The sequence below is a fragment of the Salvelinus namaycush genome, chromosome 32 (genome assembly GCF_016432855.1).
Source record: "Salvelinus namaycush isolate Seneca chromosome 32, SaNama_1.0, whole genome shotgun sequence".
NCBI classification, from domain to species: Eukaryota; Metazoa; Chordata; class Actinopteri; order Salmoniformes; family Salmonidae; genus Salvelinus; species Salvelinus namaycush.
Window position 1 is genome coordinate 4,019,715 of NC_052338.1, and position 14,590 is coordinate 4,034,304.

The 14,590-nt window shown below is 43.2% G+C and overlaps 1 protein-coding gene across 1 annotated transcript in view; it reads left to right on the plus strand.

The window, feature by feature from the left end:
• LOC120027533 (dolichyl-diphosphooligosaccharide--protein glycosyltransferase subunit STT3B-like) overlaps window positions 1–14,590 on the plus strand; it is a 93,155-nt gene that overhangs the window by 35,278 nt on the left and 43,287 nt on the right. Inside the window, exon 2 of the mRNA XM_038972512.1 lies at window positions 9,046–9,154. Coding sequence (XP_038828440.1) covers window positions 9,046–9,154 — 109 coding nt within the window. The remainder of the gene's footprint in view (window positions 1–9,045; window positions 9,155–14,590) is intronic.

Below are 14,590 nucleotides of genomic sequence, written 5' to 3' on the forward strand. Positions count from 1 at the left end.
GACAGAATCTATTGTGTTTTTTGTAGTCTACTTGAGCTGCAACAAATTTCCACAACGATTTCCCATGTTGCTTCCAACCTTATTATAACACCAATGAAACACTTCTTCACAAAAATATTATTCTCACATATTAGTGTTATTTAACACATTAAAGGATTGAGTGGTTTTGGGTGGATTTTTCCTTGAATATTTAACGATGTTCCACAGATGCTGGTTTAACTCGGAAGTGAGAAGCCATTCACATGATCAGATACAAGTTACTTGCTGAAACCGCAAATAACTTGTTTACACTCAAATGATTTATTTTTTATTGCTCATTCTGTAATCCCTGAAATGTTTGAATCATTAGCTCTATTTGATATTCATCACTAGGGCTGTGGTGGTCTCACAATAATTGGACCGTTAATTAACAAACAAGTTTAACATCTCCAGGCCTCCACGGAGTCCATGCATGCAAGCTGCATTACAAGCCGACGATGGGCGCCTTTGGAACATCTACATAAATAAAAAAATTGGTCTAAAACATTATGCAGAAGAACAGAGTATGGGTTCGCCTAATGTATGTTATCTGGCTATGCGCCATGCCATAGGCTGTAGGATTGTTCATTTAGCTGACAGGATATGCCTATTTTATATATTGGATTTTACAGTAAGAAGAATATAATTGACCTTGGCTGAATAAAATAGGAAGGATATGTTTCCCGTTCTTGAGCGAGGGCGCATATGAAATGGCTATGTTGAGCTTAAGATTTCATTTGAAATATGCCCTATATGCTAGATTTTAAGGGGGGGGGGGGGGAAAGTCATGACATCCGTATTCACTCGAAGGCGTGAATACTTCCCCACGGCTCCATTTTTCAATGATGCCAGGTAGGCTACCTAGGTTTTATAGTGGAGCTGTGGTTAATATGAGCAGTTGAGAAATATAACACTTATTTCACTCTATGCATTAACTACTGTTTGAGGAGTACGCTCTCACTGTGCGACAGGCGATGCTCTGTATTACATGGGCTCTCCAACCCTGTTCCTGCTGCTACCCAGTGCTTAATTTGGGAAACCAAGTGGAAATTTGTTCGACCAACATTGATAGTAATATGCTTTCGCAAACAAAACATATTTCACTAAACGTTGACATCCCCTCTGCTCGCTCGCGAAGGGAATAAAGGGAAGAGAGGAGATGGAAACACACAGTGGTGGGATTCTGTATAGCCGATGGTAGTCACCCAATTATTATGAAAATTAAAACAAATTCCCTATTACTAGGCAATTCGAAATCTAAAACAAATTCACTAATGATATGCTTAACTGTAAGCCGTCCTGCACAATCAATGAACCAAAGCGTCGCCTAGAGCGGTATGTTCTCTCCCAGACTCGTGGATAGAAATTTTGGAGCCTAGCATAAGGTAACCAGTCCATCCAGTATGCATAATAATAGTCCACATTCAAAGGCGATTACTCAAATGTATTTACTTTTTAAAGTATAGGCTAGACCAATTATGTAGTGAAGATATCTTAAATCAGTTTTATTTTTTCTGCCATGTCTAATATTTGGTAGGCTATGCATTGTATAACAGCACAATCATTTTAATACAGCTTTCTTTTCTTTCTCTCTGGCCTGTGCTCATAAGCCTGTGCATAAGCTCTAATATGCTTTTGATGTTGAATTAATCATCCCCTTTAGAAAGCGCTGTCCATTTTGTTAGGCTTTGAAACATCCACAAGGACTTTTTTACTGTTTCAACCTGCTGTTGAACTTTCTTCAAATTGATCATCACATTTTAAGGTGAGTTTTAAAAGCATAAAACTGTTTTGATAAGTGTTTGTGATTTTCGAAAGCATTTGCAAACAGTGCATTCGGAAAGTATTCAGAATCCCCCCCAACACACATTTTGTTACGTTAAAGCCTTCTAAAATTGATTTAAAAAAATTATCCATCTACACAACATACATCATAATGGCAAAGCAAATACAGGTTTTTAGAAATGTATTCAGACCCTTTGCTAGGACACTCAAAATGGAGCTCAGGTACATCCTGTTTCCATTTATCATCCTTGATGTTTCTACAACTTGATTGGAGTCCACCTGTGGTAAATTTAATTGATTGGACATTATTTGGAAAGGCACACACCTGTCTATGTAAGGTCCCACGGTTGACAATGCATGTCAGAGCAAAAACCAAGCCATGAGATTGAAGGAATTGTCTGTAGAACTCCGAGACAGGATTGTGTCGATGCACATATCTGGGGGAGGGTCTCAACATTTCTGCAGCATTAAAGATCCCCAAGAACAGTGGCCTCATCATTCTTAAATGGAAGATGTTTGGAACCACCAAGACTCTTCCTAGAGCTAGCCACCTGGCAATCGGGGGAGAAGAGCCTTAGTAAGGGAGGTGACCAAAAACCCGACGGTCACTCTGATAGAGCTCCAGAGTTCCTTTGTTGAGAGAGTTCTATCTCTGCAGCTCTCTGCAGCACTCCACCAATCAGGCCTTTATGATAGTGGCCAGGCGTAAGTCACTCCTCAGTCACATGACCACTCTCTTGGCGTTTGCCAAAAGGCACCTAAAGACTCTCAGACCATGAAACAAGATTCTGGTCTGAAACCAACATTGAACTCTTTCGCCTGAATTCCAAGCATCACGTCTGGAGGAAACCTGGCACCACCCCTACGGTGAAACATGGTGGCTTGAACCTGAATTGAACATCTCTGGAGAGACCTGAAAATAGCTGGGCAGTGAAGTTCCCCATCCAACCTGACAGCGCTTGAGGATCTGCAGAGAAGAATGAGAGTAACTCCCCAAGTACAGGTGTGCCAAGCTGGTAGCGTCATACCCAAGTGTTGGAAATACGAACAACGCGACAGCCCTATTCATCACATACTGATCTTATGAGCCACTTCACTTGTAGTTGTATGCATTATACAGTAGCTCTCCTGGGGGATGGTTGGCCACCCTGCAACATTACAATTACAACCAATTTACTTTTTGTCTTTATAAAATAATTCCCTCATTCAATGAACCAGGAATCAAATTGCTAAGGTGGGCAAGGTAGCTAAGATTATCTATACTGAACAAAAATATAAACGCAACAATTTCAAAGATTTTACTGAGTTAGTTCATGTAAGGAAATCATTCAAAATCATTAGGCCCTAATCTATGGATTTCACATTACTGGGAATACAGATATGCATCTGTTGGTCACAGATTTTAAAAATAGGTAAATGCGTGGATCAGAAAACCAGTCAGTACCTGATGTGACCACCATTTGCCTCATGTATTGCGATATATTCTTTGCATAGATTTGATCAGGCTGTTGATCGTGGCCTGTGGAATGTTGTCCCACTCCTCTTCAATGGCTGTGCGAAGTTGCTGGATATTGGCGAGAACTGGAACACCCTGTCGTATACGTCGATCCAAAGCATCCCAAACATGCTCAGTGGGTTATCCTTCCGACATGGGGCCTTGCATTATGCTGAAACATGAGGTGATGGCGACGGATGAATGGCACGACAATGGGCCTCGGGATCGCTTCATGGTATCTCGGCGTTCAAATTGCCATCAGGAAAATGCAATTGTGGTGTTCGTAGCTTATGCCGGCCCATACCGTAACCCCACCTCTACCATGGGCCGCTCTTTTCACATAGTTGACATCAGAAAACCGCTTGCCCACACGATGCCATACACGTGATCTGCGGTTGTGAGGCCGGTTGAATGTACTGCCAAATTCGCAACAAAAAAAGATGTTGGAGGTGACTTGTGGTTGAGAAATGATCATTACGTTTTCTGGACATTTCTGCATTCAGCATGCCTATTGCAAGCAATTGCACATTTTAGAATGGCCTTCTATTGTTCCCAGCACAAGGTGCGCCTATGTAATGTTAATGCCGTTTAATCAGGTTCTTGATATGCCACACCTGTCAGGTGGATGTATTATCTTGGCGAAGAAGAAATAATCACTAACGGGGTGTAAGCAAGCACATTTCTGCACAAAATGGAGAGAAATAAGCTTTTTATGTGGGACATTTCTGAGATTTTTGATCCGTTTATTTGTAAGGTTAAAGTGTTCAGGGGAGATCTTGACAACATAGGAGTTACTTGTCAATTAGACTATTCTAGGAATATTTTACATGGCCAGTATATGATAGAGAAGCCTAACCAATTCTGAGCGCTTGAGATGTATGGTTTTATAACCGACATATGCAGCGTTGGTTTCATCACCTGTATCAACTGCGTGTCAGCCATTTGCGGTTATACATGAGTGCTGGTGGAAAATGTATTTCAGGACATTGGACAAGACAACATTAATGCATTCTATTACCTAAATCGTTAACTAGTGAGAACCAGCCAAACTGCACAATAAGTTTAGACTTTTCGATCTAGTTAGACTATCATTATTTTACCTGCTGTGGAAATGTCTCCCCCTGGCAACAGCCAATTGGCGCACGCAGGTGATGCATACACAATTACTTTTCCAGGATTTTCATTGTTGACCAAAAGTAAGCTATAACTGGGCAAATGACTCACTAACTAGCAATGAATATCAACAAATGTGCACCGGTAGATAGCCGCGTTGGTCACAAACGTATCTCGCAACTGCATGATTGAAAGACCGCTTGGGCCTGTCTACGCAGGCCTACAATTATACTCCGATGCACTCTGCAGAGATTGGGGGGACAGTGTGCAACACATTGCATCCGCAGGACACTGATCCAATTCTAATTCAGAGTAGCCTAATGCCGAACCGTGAAGCATGGGGGTGGCAGCATCATGTTGTGGGGTGCTTTGCTGCAGGACGGAATGGTGCACTTCACAAAATAGATGGCACATCTCAAGACATCAGTCAGGAAGTTAATGCTTGGTCACAAATGTCTCTTCCAAATGGACAATGACCCCAAGCATACTTCCAAAGTTGTGGCAAAATGGCTTAAGGACAACAAAGTCAAGGTATTGGAGTGGCCATCACAAAGCCCTGACCTCAATCCTATAGGAAATTTGTGGGCAGAACTGAAAAAGCGTGTGCGAGCAAGGAGGCCTACAAACCTGACTCAGTTACACCAGCTCTGTCAGGAGGAATGGGCCAAAATTCACCCAACTTATTGTGGGAAGCTATCCAAAACATTTGACCCAAGTTAAACAATTTAAAGGCAATGCTACCAAATACTAATTGAGTGTATGTAAACTTCTGACCCACTGGGAATGTGATGAAAGAAATAAAAGCTGAATTAAATCATTCTCTCTACTATTATTCTGACATTTCACATTCTTAAAATTAAGTGGTGATCCCAACTGACCTAAGGGAATTTTTACTAGGATTAAATGTCAGAAATTGTGAAACTGAGTTTAAATGTATTTGGCTAAGCTGTATGTAAACTTCAACTGTACATAGTTGTAATCCTGTAATTCAAATGATGGTGGGCCAGGCACCCTGGCTACTTTAGGGAAAATGCAAGTGTCATCTATCTTTTTTGAAGGCCTTTCACTCTTATGCAGGAGTCAGAATACAAGTATGGATTTGTTGGTCCCCATAGAATTCATTTGGCATTTATTTGCATTTCTGGCCCAATACAATGCTTTTTTTTCTCTCTTTCTGAAATGACAAAATACCTGTCATAGGTGTGTAAAGTTGGGAATAACAAATTCATGCAGGATAACCTGAGGGCAGTCAAGGTGGGGCAACCTTGAGCCTTCAACCTTGGGCTTCTGCGTGCAAATTGTACGACATCACCAAAGGCCTGTGTTAAACATTGAGCTGTTTCAGGCAGCCCCAGCTTAATATTTGGTACCACTGCGTGGTTAATTCCCTAAACTGTCACACTGACAGATAATCTATCCATAGTGTGAGCTGAGCAGGCAGTTAGGCCTAGTCAAGGTGGCAAGTGCACTCCTGGAGCAAAAGTCAGTTTGGCCATTTATCCAGGAGTAGGGCAGGAAAACCAATGATGCATTTGATTGTGGTTACCAAAGTTCGAGGCATTACCGGGTCATAAATCACAAAGGAATCCGTTTTTTTCTTGCAGTGAATTGGGGCTTTGTAACAATGGGTAACTTGTAACGGGCATCCTCGATATTAGTTTTGACCCTTGAGGGCATCCTCAAATGCACAAGATGCTGTGAATAATTTTCATTTTTGCAATGAAATTGCTAGAGTTGACGCGTGAGCCAAATTCTTTCATTTCCATTCTTCCGGAGGCCAGAAGAAATTTAAATGGTAGGTGTTTTTTTTATTTATTTTTTACGCTCACCCGCTCACTAGTTTGTGGTGCAGTGATGTTCTGTCAGCCGGGACCGACTACGCAGTTATGCATTAAATTGCTAATGCGCTTGGCCGTCCACATTATCCTCATCAAAGTGACAAGCTCAGGAATTAAACACTCGGATCTGCTGTCAATGAGATCATTGGAAAATGTGTTTCTGTGAATATGGCGAGGCAACGGGTGAAGTATTTTAAGTGCTTTCTGTGGTTCTCTTTATTTCCGCCTCTGTGCTTTGACAGTTGACAAACAATAGCTTTCCTGAGTGGCGTATGAGTGGTTATCTTGCGGCGATAAGGGCTCTCTGCTGGGTTGCTCTTATACCTGGCTGCATTTGACCCATTCTGGTCTCTCCATGCGCCAAAGTTGGAGAAAGAAACACTGGTTTTGCTGGCTCATGCTCAGTGTTTGTCATTTTTATTCCAGCTGTACAAACTTGTGAAAATGTCTGGTCTCAGACCTCACGCTGAGTCCAGGTTATAGAGTAATGTGATCTGAATGCTTGAGCCACAAAAAAGGGTTGCATGGAAACCTGGTTATTGACTAGAATTTGGCCACCAGGCACTTTTTATCAAAGGATTTTGCCGCCTCCTTTCCCCATCTGCAGATACGAGTCCTTCAGGTGAATTGTGTAGAAGAAAAAGCACCATGGCGTGATTGAGCTCCTCCACATGCCAGCCATTTTGGGATGTTTGTGTGAGCTGCTCATGTCGGGTCTTAGACCTCATGAGTCCGGGTTATAGAGTAATGTGATCGGAATGTTTTATCCCTGTGGCTCAAGCAGTCTTAGTTCCTAACTGTGAATGAGCCAGCTTGTCAATGCTCATTACGTTCACTGCAATAGAAAGGTGTGTGTGTGTGCACCAGTAGCTTGGTCTCCTCACTAAACTTGTCAGTCAGTGAGTGATGAATGAGCCATCGCGAGGGCATGTCATATTCTACTTGAAAGTGAAGCTGCGACAGGGAGTGCACCAGCCCTGCGAGTATGAAAAGTGCAAGTGTTCGTTTACATTATTTTGTTCTTTGTTCCTCACTGGCTTTTGTCATACTGTTCAAAGCCTCTTTCCTCAATACCAGAAATCCTTTAAGAAGCGCCAAAACGTTAAATGTGTCCAAACAGAGAGTGATAAAAAAAAATATATAATAATTAACCTAGAAAATACCATCACTAGCTATGTTTCCATCACATGGGCTTGTTGCAGATAAAAGGCTGTGTGATGACGTAGTGCACAAAAAATACCTTTTCCAGTTCCATGTACCGAAATATTATTTAAGTTAAATGGGTTTCAATCGCATTTTCAACTCTACTGAAAGTTCTCACATTTATTGCGTTATGTTTTGCTATTGGCATGTGCAGTCTAGCCAACGGTGCGATCTGCGTGCTGTTGGCTACAGCGCATGTGTAGCCTACATGAGATTGTTATGGACATCATGTCACCAGAATAAGACCCTCAATATTTATTGGAAAGGAGCATCAAGCTCATCACCTTGCACTTTAACCACCCTGTAAAGTTCATTTTATTTAATCTGTTGCCTAATAAACTGCATGCTTTCCTAACAAGTCATAGTGGGAGGACTACACGTCATTGTGTGACTCCAAATTTACTTTGATATAGTGGTTATATCAATATTTGCTCATTAAAAGCATTACCACTAATTTCTACTAAATTCATTTGACCAAAACAAAATCCCACCTTGTCTAGTGTATATTGTTTTGTCAATTTTACTGACAATTATTCTGTTTCCATCAGGCCTGTAATGAGATTTATTTTCGACATCAACTTTACTTGCCTAAAAAGGTTGCATGGGAACCTAGAATTAGGCCACCAAGTGCTTTATCAAAGGATTTTGTCCTTCTCCGTTCCTCACCTGCAGATACGTGTCCTTCAGGTGAGTTGTGTAAAAGAACAAGCACCTTGCAGTGATTTACTGAGCTTCTCCACCCGCCAGCCATTTTGGTGTGAGTGTGTGAGCTGCTCGTGTCTCCCAACAGTTCTGTGACTGTGTGCCGGCCACCAACCTCCCCCCTCCACTCAAATCTCTTGCCTCCTGAATCATCTGCTACGGAGACAAAGTATCAGGGAAGGGTGCTGCTATTTATTGTGCTTGGCGGTTGCTGACATACCAGTGTCAGGGCTGTTTCTGCAGACGAGCGTGATCTATCACAACGATGGATGTCCTTATTTCAGAGCCACCGGCGCATCACATTGATTGCACAACAATGACTCATGAAGTGTATTTCACTGGTTACATCAACTGTCCCCGACATATGACCGGTTTATTTGTTTTCCACTTGATCTAAAACCACTGCCTTGCACTATCACGCTGAGCCATATGAAGATTCTCAGATATGATCCTAACGCATGGAATCTAAGCAAGCAGCCACGTATTAGTCTATGTACAATGTTTACAGAGTGGCTTCGAGCAGACGTTTCACCGTCTTTAGAGCATGAAATGTGAACTTGATGTTTCAGAGCGGAGATACCAAGCCAACTCTGTTCTGGTTGGATGTTTGGGATCTCTCCCTAGTGTCAGATGGTTGGTAATTGTCCAGACTTGCACTAGCAGTGGACTCTTCAAGGATGTCTTAGACCTACCTGTTTTCTGTTGTCACTTAACTGTGTGGGCTGGGACATTGGCTGCCTTTTGTAGAATATGGAAATAATAAGGCTTATTCTTTCCAAATTAATACTTGTTTGCACATTCAACAAATGTCTGAGATATTTGTATTAGGTGCCTGCTTTGTGTGCCATTTATATGCCTTGTACCAACTTTAGCTGTCTTCTCTCCCCACAGGTTCAACTACAGATCAACACATCACCTGACCACAAATGGGTTTTACGAGTTCCTCAACTGGTTTGACGAGAGGTCATGGTACCCCTTGGGGAGGATCGTGGGGGGCACAGTAAGTTTAACATGTTCCCTGCTGTGATCAATCTTAAATCATCCTAATTTGAAACCAACCCAGTGGGAAGAACACATTGGATATACAGGGCTTTGGAAAAGTATCCAGACCCCTTGACTTTTTACACATTTTGTTACATTACAGCCTTATTCCACAATGGATTACATCGGTTTTCCCCCCTCATCAATATACTCACAATACCCCATAATGACAAAGCAAAAACAGGTTTTTAGACACTTTAGCAAATGTAAAAAAAAAAATTTGCGTAAGTATTCTGACCCTTTACTTAGTACTTTGTTGAAGCACCTTTGGCAGTGATTACAGCCTTGAGTCTTGTTGGGTATGACGATACAAGCTTGGCACACCTGTATTTGGGGAGTTTCTCCCATTCTTGTCTGCAGATCCTCTCAAAATCTGTCAGGTTGGATGTGGAGTGTCGCTGCACAGCTATTTTTAGGTCTCTCCAGAGATGTTCGATCGGGTTCAAGTCTGGGCTCTGGCTGGGCCACTCACGGCCGTTCAGAGACTTGTCCCGAAGCCACTCCTGTGTCTTGGCTGTGCTTAGGGTCATTGTCCTGTTGGAAGGTGAACCTTCACCCCAGTCGGAGGTCCTGAGCGCTCTGGAGCAGGTTTCCATCAAGGATCTCTCTGTACTTTGCTCTGTTCATCTTTCCCTCGATCCTGACTTGTCTCCCTGCCGCTGAAAAACATCCCCACAGCATGATGCTACCACCACCATGCTTCACCGTAGGGATGGTGCCAGGTTTCCTCTAGACGTGAAGCTTGGCATTCAGACCAAAGAGTCCAATCTTGGTTTCATCAGACCAGATAATATTGTATCATGAGAGTCCTTTCAGTGACTTTTGGCAAACTCCAGTCGGGCTGTGTTGTGCCTTTTACTGTGAGTGGCTTCCGTCTGGCCACTCTACCATGAAGGCTTAATTGGTGGAGTTCTGTAGAGATGGTTGTCCTTCTGGAAGGTTCTCCATCTCCACAGAGGAGCTCTGTCAGAGTGACCATTGGGTTATTGGCTAGCTCCCTGACCAAGGCCCTTCTCCCCAGATAGCTGTTTGTATGAGCGGCCAGCTCTAGGAAGTGTCTTGGTGGTTCCAAACTTTTTCAGTTTAAATATAATGGAGGCCACTGTGTTCATGGGGACCTTAAATGCTGTAGACACTTCATGGTACCCTTCCCCAGATCTGTGCCTCGACGCAATCCTGTCTTGGAGCTCTACGGACAATTCCTTCGACCTCATTGCTTGTCTTTATTTTATTTAATCCGTTGTAGAATACGGCTGTAACTAAATGTGGAAAAGGAAGGGATCTGAATACTTTCCGGATGCACTGTAGATATAGGCCTAGACTCTGGTGTTCTAGTGGTTGGGGGGTTAGATGAGAAAGCACCATGAACCGTACCGTTTCATAAGCCTCCCCCAGCGCTCTCCGGTCTGTCACGCATCGGCAGCAACCAGTGAGCTTTTAACTTGAGGGATTCCACATGACTGCCAATGATCATGCGGTTTACCAACAGGACCTGCTGTTGAAATCACAACCTCTTTCACCGTGAGTTACTACCTGCCCATTCTGTAAGATTTATCGCCCACGCTCCTCTCTCGGCGAAGCCTCATTTTTTGGGGGGGCTGCCTTGTAAACTGTGCACTGAAGCGCTGTGAATAAAATACTACTCTGCTCTTCCTCACTGCTCCCGACATGTCTCTGTACTGTAATCAGATGCTTAATGGGGTGACATTTTTTTACCAGCGTTGTTACGGCAAACCTTTTAAAGTGGCTCCCTGTGTTATCTCGTCACTTTCTCCACCTAGGTTGGCATCTGAAGTTTCACTCTGTTCCCTGTTGTGTACAGTGTACTTACTCCAGGGTGGTGGGAGAGAAGCGCCGAGCATTTAAGACAGCCAGACATGCCTGCACTCAGTACTATTGTCAGTCGTTCTAGCAGCAGCAGATATTGCAGCGTCGGAATATAGGCTAGTAGCAGTTGCAGGCTTTGCTGTTTCGGTAGCAATGGATTCAGTCAATCTGCACAAGGGATCCGAACTTCCTAACCTACATCCTAACATGCCTATATCTGTAGGCAGTGGACAGTACTGCTGCTCAGTGTACCAGGGTTTAGATAGCAGGTGTGTCAGATGCTGGGTACACAGAATGCAAATGCCCAGGAACATGCAAAGTGAGGGAAGATCCAGGTTCAGTGCCTCTGGGAACTCTTTTGGTGCTAAATATTTGCCATGTGTCAGCTACCTGGCTCAATAACTTGTTTTTATCTCTAGGTTATTATTTTTCCCTCTCCCCCCCCACCACATGATTACGCAAAGATGGCAAAGTGCTTCCCTCAGCTGTCCTGCTAATACTTACAGGCTATGAGGTATGAAGGGCCTTTTGAATTTGATCAGGCAGCCTTAATGGTGCACAAACCTGGATCGCTAATGGAATGTTACAAATCACCTCTTCTGAACACACTGGTTCTATGAAGTCCTTGTCAGAAATCACACCAGTTGTGGGAACACTGTAGAGTGGAAGCAAATTAGCTCGTACTCTTTTGTCTATGACAGTTAAGAGAATATAGGGAATGCAGTCCTACACAATGCATGGCTAGGGCTTTTGCGGTGGCCGTATTACAGCCGTACCGGCAGTCATGAGTCATGACCGCAGTCAAATTGTACGTGAACGATGGGTCACGGTAATCTCCTCTTATGCACTCTGGACAAGCATTGGCGGCGTCCAACTCGCTAATGTCCTTGTACTCCGCGCCCTATTGTCCCTCAACACTGACAGCAATGCAAATGCAAGAGAGTATCATGCTTTTAAACTGAGTGGAAAACATGGTCGTTGTGGAGGTTTCAAAGCCAAACAATGAAATGGACAGCGATTTCTAAGGTGATTTAATTCAAAACACCCATACACATATTAGAGCTTATGCGTAGGCCTATACAGTTAATTCGGAAAGTATTCAGATGTGGTGACAGGTGACAGCGCATGCCAGAGCAAAAACAAAGCAATGAGGTCGAAGGAATTGTCCGTAGAGCTCCGAGACAGGATTGTGTCGAGGCACAGATCTGGGGAACCGTAGCAAAACATTTCTGCAGCATTGAAGGTCCCCAAGAACAGTGGCATCCATCGTTCTTAAATAGAAGTTTGGAACCAAGACTCTTCCTAGAGCTGGCCGCCCGGCCAAACTGAGCAATCGGGGGAGAAGGGCCTTGGTCAGGGAAGTGACCAGGTACCCGATGGTCACTCTGACAGAGCTCCAGACTTCCTCTGTGGAGATGGTGGTGGCGGTATCATGCTGTGTGGATGTTTTTCAGCGGCAGGAACTGGGAGACTAGTCAGGTTCGATGTAAAGATGAGCAGAGAAAAATAGAGATCCTGCTTCAGAGTGCTCAGGACCTCCGACTGGGGTGAAGGTTCACCTTCCAACAGGACAGCGACCCTAAGCACACAGCCAAGACAACGCTGGAGTGGCTTCGGGACAAGTCTCGATGTCCTTAATTGGCCGAGCCAGAGCCCGGACTTGAATCCGAACAAACGTCTCTGGAGAGACCTGAAAATGGCTGTGCAGCATTGCTCCCATCCAACCTGACAGAGCTTGAGAGCATCTGCAGAGAAGAATGTGAGAAACTACCCAGATACAAGTGTGCCAAGTTTGTAGCGTCATACCCAAGAGGACTCGAGGTTGTAATCGCTGCCAAAGGTGCTTCAAAGTACTGAGGTAAAGGTCTAAATACTTATGTAAATGTGTTTGTTTTTTATGTGCAAAATTTCTAACCCTGTTTTTGCTTTGTCATTATGGGGTATTGTGTGTAGATTGGGGGGGGGGGGGGGGTTTAATACATTTTAGATAAGGCTGTAACGTAACAAAGTGGAAAAAGTCAAGGGGTCTGAATATTTCTGAATTCACTGTATATGATCCCGAACCCCCCCTAGCTAGTAGGCTATTATTCATTAAAATAAAAGTGATTTAATTGGTCTCGCCTAAATTCTCCTAATTTCCTTTGCGTGTGGACTGTATTATTTTACATGCTGGATGGACTAGTTACCTTATGCTATGCTCCAAAATGTATATCCATGGGTCTGGGAGAGAACATAGACTTAGGCGATGCTGTTGGTTCGCTGATTGTGCAGGGCGGCCTACAGAATTAGCCTACAAATATAGTGAACCGTTTTGGAGTGCCATGGCATAGTGAGTTTGGGTGGAATATCACCCGTTGCGCAGCGAGAGGTTGCATGCTCCTCAAACAGTGGTTGATGCGTGAGTTGAAATAAGTGTTTTTATAAGCCCAGACATTTCCATATGCAATCCTGTGTGAAAGCAGAGTTTTGATGGTTGCCACTAAAAAGAGGATCCCAGCTGCTACTATATTTCTCTGCTGCTTCTTAAGAACGTGCTTCGCTATAAAACCGGAGTAGCCTACCTGGCATGGTTGGCAAACGAACAGTGGGAAAGTGGCCTCCGTTCGCTATTCAAGTGCATACGGATAGCAACTGTTTTTGACCCTGTTCCTGCACATTTTGATAATAGGCCATTCAAAATCGAAACGAATGTTACGTATTAGTAAAGACAAGAACATTGACTCGTTTGATGGACCTCGTTTGAGAGAACGTGTGCAGCCTGAGGCAAGGAACACAGCGCAAACTTCAGCTACTTTCTCAAATAATCAATTGCCTATAGTTGCACAAAGCAGCCCGTATGTTTTAATTTCTAAGACATTCTAAGGTTTTGTATCATTCCCAACTTAAGTTGCCAAATAACTCTAATAATCACTTTTGCGCTCAACATAGCCACTTCATATGCACACTCTCGCCGAAATGGGGAAAAAATATCCTTTCTATTTTATTCCGCCAAGTTAAATTATATTCTTCTTACTATAAAATAATAGCACTGAACTTAAGCATATCCGGCCAGCTAAATGAACAAGCATATGGCATGGAGCATAGCCAGAGAACATAGTTGGTCGACTCATATTCTGTTCTTCCGTAAAAAATAAACTTCATACCGTGTTTCTTTAGACCTGCCTAAAATAAATAATGGATGTATTGTTATGGTGTATATTAAATAGGTTTATTAGACTTTTTTCAAATGTGTATGTTCCACAGGCGTGGCCTTGTATGTGTGGCGGCCTGGAGATGCTAAATGTGTTTGTTAATTAATGGCCAGTTACCGTGAGACAGGAAGTCAATTGCATGACAATAACCGTCTGATAAAGTTTCATGACTGCCACAGCTCTATGCATGACAGATCCCCGAAGGAATAACTGAGTTACAGTACATCTCCTAATGATTTGGATCAGGTAGTACCTCTTGAAGTGCATCTTGACTATATCAAATGTAACCCATTCCGTGCAGATTGTGAAGTACACCCAAGGGTTTCCTGACTTTCTGAGGCATTCCAGAACTACTTCCAACACCTGAATGGTCACTC